The 9469-nt window shown below is 32.8% G+C and overlaps 1 protein-coding gene across 1 annotated transcript; it reads left to right on the forward strand.

Annotated features, from left to right (window-relative positions):
- Positions 1 to 623: 623 nt before the first annotated feature.
- LOC129607000 (probable ATP-dependent RNA helicase DDX23) lies at positions 624 to 3341 on the forward strand. Its single transcript, XM_055517682.1, has 3 exons — positions 624 to 1176; positions 1230 to 2540; positions 2599 to 3341. The coding sequence occupies exons 1-3, from the start codon at positions 771 to 773 to the stop codon at positions 3240 to 3242; spliced, it is 2361 nt and encodes a 786-aa protein (XP_055373657.1). The 5' UTR covers positions 624 to 770; the 3' UTR covers positions 3243 to 3341.
- The last annotated feature ends 6128 nt before the right edge of the window (positions 3342 to 9469 follow it).

Genomic DNA, 9469 nt, shown 5'->3' on the forward strand with positions numbered 1-9469 from the left:
CCTTAAAAAATATTCCGGTCCTGGTAAAATGATGTTATCCGAAGTAATTTTAATTTTAAACAAAACAAAAACAAATGTTTTCTTTGCAAAATTAAAAATTAGTAAAATTACAAATTCTGAATTAATCAAAGCATTATTGAATAAATATTTCTTTTAATTATTAAAATGAATAATATTCACATGCATATGGTGTAAAAAAATTACTTGTTTTTGCAAATGGGAATAACAATTTAGAACTATACACCTTTTCTTTTTCAACATTTTTTTTTCTTTTTTTTAGTTTTTCATAAGTTTTCATAAAATATTCTTTTTTTAATCCCTATTAATAAATATTTTATGATTTTTGATTTACAAACTTTACAAAAAAGGTTGAATTTTCACTTTTTCTAATTAATAATTTGGAAAAAGTTGATCCTGTGGGAGATTTATGATATAGATCCCATAAGAATGGTTGTTAATTCGTCAGCTGTGAACTGTCACTCTCTCTTAAAGTCCAGGCCTGTATTTCTGTCAGCTGTGATGCCCGATGTTTTAATTTTAAATTTAATTGAATTATCGATTGAATAATTTTCCTGTTTTGATGAGTAACATATAAGAAGAGCATAACATTGTGTATCAAACATTGGCACATACGACCCATCATTAATAGGAGGTGTTATAAGATTTGGTTTTTTTGTTGTTTTGTGCTAAATTTAAGAATTGTTAAACATATATTAAGATTATTTTGAAAATAAACAGGCGCAAAGTTTGATTTCCTTCAATTTTATTCAATGATCAGAAGAAGCAAATCACGATCTACAGAACGAGATAAGTATGACAAGGATCGTGATCGAGATCGAGGCCGCGATAAAGAAAAAAACCGAAATCGTGAAAAGAAGTACAAGGTGGAAAAGCGAAGATCTAAATCTCCAACTGGAAAGGAAAAGAAGACTGACATATTTTATCAGCAGCCTAATAAGGGCAAGGAATGTCTTTTAGAAATAAAGAAAGAGGATAAGAAAAATTTGAAGGTTGATAAAACAGTTTTAGATACAAAGGATTTTAAATTAATAAAAGCTTCCAAAAAAGAGCCTCTTTCTCTAGAAGAGTTATTAGAAAAAAAAAAGCAAGATGAGTTTGCCAAAAGTAAGCCTGTATTCGTAACTAAAGAGCAGCGTGTAGCGCAAGCCTTAGCAAGTAAGTAAAATGTGAATATTTTGAAAAATGTTTTTTAATAAAATAAACTGTAGGACGTCAGGCTGAAGTGGCAGCATTAAAATCAATTCAAAACCATAAATTAAGTAAATTTCAACAACCTACAGAAACAGTTACTGCAGAAAAAAGATTGTACGATCGGGATCTTGACCATGAAAGAGAAAGGGATAGAGACAGAGAACGAGATCGGGAACGGGATAGGGAAAGAGACAAAACCCGTGAAACTAAACGAAACGAAGAATTAATTTTGAAAGACAAAGAAAAAGAATTAGAAGCTATTCGGGAAAGATATTTGGGAATAATCAAACGCAAACGTCGTGTTAGAAGACTAAATGACAGAAAATTCGTGTTTGATTGGGATGCTTCAGAGGACACTTCGGTTGATTATAATCAATTGTATAAAGAAAGACATTACGTACAGTTTTTCGGCCGTGGCAATATAGCAGGAATTGATATCAAAGAACAAAAACGTAAACAAAGCAAATTTTATGGTGATTTACTTGAAAAACGAAGAACTGAAGCAGAAAAGGAACAAGAAAAAGTGCGTCTAAAAAAAGTGAAAAGGAAGGAAGACAAACAGAAGTGGGATGACAGACATTGGTCAGAAAAAGATATAGAGGACATGACCGAACGTGATTGGCGAATTTTTCGAGAAGATTTCAGTATAACTATTAAAGGTGGTAAAGTTCCAAACCCTATTCGTACTTGGAAAGAATCTGGTTTGCCTAAAGAAATATTAGATATTATTGATACAGTGGGGTATAGAGAACCTACACCTATTCAAAGGCAAGCTATATCGATTGGTTTGCAAAATCGTGATATTATTGGAGTTGCGGAGACTGGTTCTGGGAAAACATTAGCATTTTTAATACCTTTGTTAACTTGGATTCAATCGTTACCAAAAATGGAAAGGCTGGAAGATATAGATCAAGGTCCTTATGCCATAATTTTAGCACCCACACGTGAATTGGCTCAACAAATCGAAGAAGAAACAATTAAATTTGGTAAACCTTTAAATATCCGCACAGTGGTTGTTGTTGGAGGTCTTTCTAGAGAAGAACAAGGTTTTCGATTACGTTTAGGCTGTGAAATTGTAATTGCTACTCCAGGTCGTTTAATTGATGTTTTAGAAAACCGGTATTTGGTTCTCAATCAATGTACTTATATTGTTATGGATGAAGCCGATCGAATGATAGATATGGGATTCGAAGCGGATGTACAAAAAATCTTAGAATACATGCCCGTATCTAATTTAAAACCTGATACTGAAGAGGCAGAAGATGCAGCAAAGTTAATGCAAAATTTTTTTTCAAAAAAAAAGTATAGACAAACTGTCATGTTCACAGGTAAAATGAGATCATATATCATAAATTGATAGATTTGGTAATCATATTGAAATTTTAGCTACAATGCCAGCAGCAGTCGAACGCTTGGCTAGAACATATTTGAGAAGACCAGCTACAGTTTACATAGGTTCCATAGGTAAGCCCACTGAGCGTACGGAGCAGATAGTATTTATGATGGGTGAAAACGACAAACGCAAAAAGTTAATGGAAATATTGTCAAAGGGTATTGAACCTCCTGTAATGATATTTGTAAACCAAAAAAAAGGAGCAGATGTTTTGGCTAAAGGTCTTGAAAAATTGGGCTTTAATGCTTGTACACTTCATGGAGGCAAGGGACAAGAGCAAAGAGAGTTTGCTCTAGCTTCGCTAAAAAGTGGTGCAAAAGATATACTTGTGGCAACAGATGTGGCTGGTCGTGGCATTGATATTAAAGATGTTTCGTTGGTTATTAATTATGACATGGCCAAGACAATTGAAGATTACACTCACAGAATCGGGCGTACCGGCCGTGCAGGAAAGACTGGTTGCGCCATAACCTTTATTACTAAAGATGATAGCCCATTATTTTATGATTTAAAACAATGTATAATGGCTAGTCCAGTTTCCGTATGCCCACCAGAGCTGATGAATCATCCCGAAGCTCAACACAAGCCTGGAACTGTAGTCACAAAAAAAAGAAGGGAAGAAAAAATTTTTGCATAAAATTTTTTTAGTTTACGTATGTATTTCAAGTTCTTTTATAAAAATGTGTAAAGAAACAAACATATTTTTAAACCAAATGTAGAAGATATTTTTAGTTTACTTTTCTGTAGTTTCAATTAAAATTTCACGAGCTTGCGGCAGAATTTCCTATTATGGAAGCCTTTTGACTACTCCGCATTTCTCTAATTTTGTTTTTTTCCCAAAAGTACAAAAAAATTAATTGAAAAACTAAATATTATGAGGAAGGTTGATTAATATTTCTAGATAAGAAAAACTGTTCGTTCGATTTTGTTGTGTAAAAATTGCACATTTAGTCCTAAAATTTTACATAAATATATATGTACATAAATATATATATATACATATATATTTTTGTATGTGTCTATAATTTATTTTTTATAATTTATTATCTATTTAATTTATTATAATTTATTATCTATAATTTATTATCTATTTGAGACTTGCAATTTATTCGTAGCTACCTCAACAGTTTTACCGGTCGCTAATATTGCCATATCGTCTTAAACGTAGAAAGTTTCTTCGTTTTGCGGGATATCTCTGGTGTAAAGCAAGTACAAAAGAGTTCCTAGCACACTTTCCTCAGGCACACCAGCCCTCAAATTTTTAAAGATGGAGTACTCTTCCTCAAATTTTACCCTGCATATTCTATCAGAGAGGTAGGGCTTCAATATCTTTAGAAATGGCTCCGGCAGAAACTCCCTTATTTTGAAGTTGAGGTCCTTGTGCCAAGCTCTGTCAAACGCCTGGGCTACGTCCAAGAAGACAGTTGAGAAATATTCTTTGTTTTCAAGCGCATTTTCAATGACGTTCGTTAGCCTGTGTTCTTGGTCGATAGTGGAATGTCGACCGAAACCCAAACTGATGGTCGGGGATGAGACCTCTATTTTCTACTATTGGTTTCAGGCGACTTTATAAAACCCTTTCAAACAGCTTCGACAACACCGGTAGGAGTGATATAGGTCTATACGACTTCATCACATTGGCAGGTTTTCCAGGCTTGGGTATCATGATGATTTCTGCGACTTTCCACTGAGCTGGGACATGATTAAGCCTCAGCGACGCATTGAACAGAAAAAGAAGCTTTTTTACAGCAATTTCTGGCAGCTTTTTCATTATTTCAGCTGTTGTCAAGTCGTAACCTGGGGCCTTGTTATTTTTTAAGAGCTTAATTTCAGCCTTGAGTTCAGTCATTTTAATTTTCGGAACTCGTACAGTGTCAATTCTGTTCGCCAAAGTTAAATTTTCTTCTGAGGTTTGTCTTGGGAGTGGTAAAAAGATACCCTCGAGATTGTCTGCAAAGTTGTTCGCCTTTTCTGCATCGCTTACTATCCAGAACCATCATCCTTTCTAATAGGTGGAACTTGATACTTAGGTTTCTTAATATTTTTAACAGCTTTCCACAAGGAGTAATTGTGGTCCTTGTCAGCCGATAAGTTATCTAAATAGTTGGCTATAGATACAATTTTTATCTCTTTTGGAGTTTCTTTAGTTTATTCTCCAGTTGATTCACGCGCGTTTTATCCTGTGGGAACCGCGAAACTTGTCATACTTTTTTTTCAGCGATCAGGTTCCTTCAGAGGATACGTCACATTTTTTCCCTTTTTTTAACTTCCGAGGAGCTACTCCAGGCTGCGCCCTGTACATTTGTTATGAATAGATCAAGCTCATCTTCAAGTTGGTATTTAGTTCTTAGTGGCACGTTTAACACTGTGTTGTTCTAAGCCCCATGGGGTTGTCCGGTTGGTTAGTTTGCAAATGTCACTTTTGAGTATCACTGCTTCCGAGACCGTTAATATAACTGGAGAGTGGTCAGAGTTTAAAACATAACTTTCGGTTATATACATACATATGTATAATTGTCTGAAATTCCTTTAGTTATGAAAAAGTCCAATAGGTCTGCAATTCTGTTACTGTCTGTTGGCCAATAAGTTGGCTTTCTGGTGGAGTGAAAATTACAACTGATTTCAGCTGCTGTTTCGTAAAGAGCCCTACCTTTCGGAGTCGTGAGTCTAGACCCCCAGAAAGTATTTTTCGCATTGAAGTCGCCACCGATCAGGAAGTCTTTGCCCATTTGATCAAGCATTGATTTAAAATCAGCCACTTTTAAATTACAGCGTAGAAGACAGTAAATGGAAGCAATCACTAGTTCCTTATTTTTAACACTAACCTGCCCTTGATGCTTAATATTACTTTTGATAAAGATTGACGAGCCGCTTTTAGCTTTATTATCAGGATGTATTGCACTGTAGCTCTTATAACCATTAATTTTTAGATTACTTTCTTTGGTAAAATGGGTTTCTGTAACCAAGCAAGCGTCAATTTTTCCTCTGTTGAGAAAGATTTCAAGTTCCTGCATATGTTGCGGAAGACCATCAGCGTTCCATGTCATAATTCTAAGAGTTTGTGTCATTTTTTATTTAGTCTTGTATTTACTTTATTTTCTAGTCTAGCCAATCTATCATTGAATTGTTTTTCAGCAATTTTTTGATCGTCAAGTTTTTTTAGTATAAGCTCTAGAATTTCGTCTGTTGTAGGCTTTGCAGCAACTTGAGCGTAAGTCTTTTTCTTTTATTTTGCCATTGGAACTGTCTTTCTCTTAATTATTTTGGGTATCATTTTGCAATATGACTTAGTATGGTTGAATTCCTGGCATCTTGTACACTGTGGTATAGCTTTTAATTTTTTCCTCACTGGTTCAATTTTGACTCTTAAATTTAGAATAGATTTGATTTTATATATTTTTTCAATGTTTTGATTCTTATCAAACGTTAGCATAAACATGCATAAATTTTGTTGTGGACGACGATGTCTCCTCTATCATTTTCTGCCCTATTTTTTTTCATTATATTGGTGGTATCTTTTATTTCAAAGCCTTGCTTTTGGAGATCGTTGATTATGTCAGCTTTTTGGCATGACCAATGTAATCCTCTGGCCATAACTTTTATCGGTCTATTGTTTTTGTCTTCATAGGAAAACCACTGAATCTTGTCTTCCTCCAGCTTTTTGACTAAGCTGCGGTAATTAAATGGACTTTCAGTGTTTACTTTAAACACGTTGTTACCCAATGCAGCTATCCTATAGTTTGTGATAACCGCGTTTAACAGTTTGCACAGCTTAGAGTAGTCGACTATTCCCACAATATCAATGGGAGAAGGTCTGTGCACATACGTTTTGTCCACTTTCACTTGTTGATTGGTGTTGATATCATTTTCGGTTTTTACTACTAATTTGGACATGTATGGCTGATTATTTACTTCTGTCTGTTGGGTTGTGTTCACTTCTGGCGACGATTTCGTTTTTTTCTTCTTACAGGGTTTTTTCTCTCTACGTGTAGACATCGGCTCCATCTCTGAGTCATACCCCGTAAGATCGGATTTCTCACTTGAGCTCACTGCTCTTGATGGAACATTTTCAGCCTTCATTTCGTTGATTTCTTTCCTCATAGTAGCAAGTATTTCTTTTTTAAATTTAAATATGAGTATGAATTTTATTTTCTTAATGTTGTTTTTATATTAGTATTACTGTAAAAATTATTTTTCTGCTCTTAATAATCTCTTACTGTAACTAATTTTCTGCGCTTGTAATCTGAGCCAACGGACATTGGCTCAGGTCACAACTTACAAGTAGCTGATTTAATCAGTAAAATGAAACATGTAGAAAAGAAAAAAATGGTTGTAGTGAACAATAGATATTTTAAGAATTTAGAAAAACACTGATTGAAAAAATTGAAGAACAGTATAACTACAAACAGGAAATGCAAAAGAAGACGTGAATTTAGAATGAGTAAACCTTAAAAAAGCACTTGTTGTAGCCAAAAACGGAATAAGCAAATTCACCAGAATAAGGTATAAAAATACTTGAGTGAACGAAGAGATAGCAAGAGATTAATGGAAGAAGAAAGTACTACAACATAAATATGAATAAACACAAAGAAGTAAATAGCAGATGAAGTAAGGAAAGCACTAAAAAACGTAAAAGAAAATATAGCGAAGGGACCGGACGCAATAAAAAACGAAATATGAAAACTATTAGAAACTTTTGGAGAAAAAGCTCTGACTAGCTTATTTAATAAAATTTATAATACTGGTGTTCTCCCTAATGAATGGCTGTCATCCACCTTCATCACGCTACCAACAAAAGCAACACGATAGACCATAACCAATACAGAACAATCAGTTACATGTGTCACACGTTAAAGCTATTTCTTAAAGTGATTCACAACAGAATTAACAGCAAGTTTAATTAGCAAAAATTTAAATATGAAGAACACCAGAATAATGCAATACTTATACTGGAAGCATACTCTTTCGGCTACTTCATTCAATATTTACGCTGGAAAAATAACAAAAGAGGCGCTTGACGACAGCGACATAGGCGTCAAAGTTAAAGCGTTTGTTAATATGAAAAACATTTTTTGCAAAAAAGAAATAAATTTAATATTGAAAATGAAGATGCTAAAATGCTACATATGGTCCATTCTGTTGTATGGCTGTGAAACATGGCTTCTAGAAGAATATGGTATTAATAAAATAAATGCTTTTGAAATGGGGCTGTATAGAAATATATTAAAAGTATCATGGATGGATTATATAACGAATGGCAAAATTTTAAGAAGAATGGGAATGAAGAAGCAAATAATAAACACCATGATGTCTAGAAAATTAAGATATTTTAATCATCTCTTCCGGAATTCTTGGCAAAAGGAAAAATTGTGACAAGTGCAGAGGAAGATAGAAGAAGATATGGATGCAAAATCTAGGCGAGCATTTAAATTTTTCATCAAAAGAGCTTTTTAAATTGGCCAAAGATAAACAAAAAATTTAACAGATAACAGCCAACCTCCATAGTGGAGACGGCACTTAAAGAAAGAAAAATCTAGGTTGTTTATAAACAATATAGCGAAAACTATGTGTTTTGATTTTATGGAATAGTTAAAATAAATTGCATATTCAACTCATTATATTTTTGCAGTATTGTGTTTCAACTTTCACCGTTATTGTTTTGCAAAATTGGGTTTATGAAAATCTCTAATATCTCACAAATTTACCATACTCTCAACAAGTGATGCGATCAATAAAATGTGCCGTAAAGGTGAATTCATTTATTCGTTGCATTTTGTATGAAAATGACATTCTCTTCATTCATAATACATGTAAACAAAGTTTACATAAGGTAATGTAAAAAATGAGTTGTCAAGTTAATTATTATATATATGTACATACATATATAGCTACTTCTCAGGTGCCAAAAAGTACGAGTACTTCTAGAAGGGCTAGAGACATGGAACAAAAAGCATTAGGTAGAGTTTTGCCTCTAGGGTACCAGTAAAAATCTGACATTGGAACTTTTTAGCACCGAAATAGCCGTATTTTAAAATTTTCTGAAAAAATATTTGTAGAACAAAAAAGCACAGTTTTTTTATACTTTATATTACTGGAAACTTTTTATTATTAGAAACACAAACCGAGAACGAGAAATAAATAATATTCGAAAATATAATGATCTCACATATTTTAAGTTCGAAAAATCGAAATAAACTTAAATAAATGTCAGGCTTTATGAAAGACATCAGTTGTTTTGTGGTAACTGATTATTAATGCTTCATTTCTTATTGTTTTGAATATTATGTTTCGCCAGCAAGCTTTAAAAAAATATACATACATAGACACACAATTTATCTACGTATATGTACTTAAAATTTCATTTTTTTGTTAATATGTACATACGTTCATATGTTCGAGCGAAAAGCTTTAAATCCTAAATTCTAATGCATTCATATATACATACATATATTTGAATAAAATTATTATTTTCTTTTGGCCTGAGCCTTTTCTTTATTTGAAAAATTTAATTCTATGCTCACCCATACATAGTTTTAAAAAAAATAGGTATCCATTCATAATTATGTATGTTTGTACTTGCAATCTTTCTTCTAATTCCTAGAACGAAAAATTTTAAAATGTTCATACTCGTATGTATGTATACATATACATATTTGAATAAAAATATTATTTTATTTATGCCTAAACCTTTTCTTTTGAAAAATTTATTCCCCATGATTTAATAATTATGTGTTTCTATTTGCCAAACCACAGTTTTGAATATTTTTCAATTCATATAGAAAGCTTAAAATTAGTTAGGAAGCTTTAAAAAAAATATACGCACATACATATTTATGTATTTAAAATTTTTGCGAATTTTTCCAA

The sequence above is a fragment of the Condylostylus longicornis genome, unplaced genomic scaffold, assembly GCF_029603195.1.
Source record: "Condylostylus longicornis isolate FDR11 unplaced genomic scaffold, ASM2960319v2 ptg000024l, whole genome shotgun sequence".
NCBI classification, from domain to species: domain Eukaryota; kingdom Metazoa; phylum Arthropoda; class Insecta; order Diptera; family Dolichopodidae; genus Condylostylus; species Condylostylus longicornis.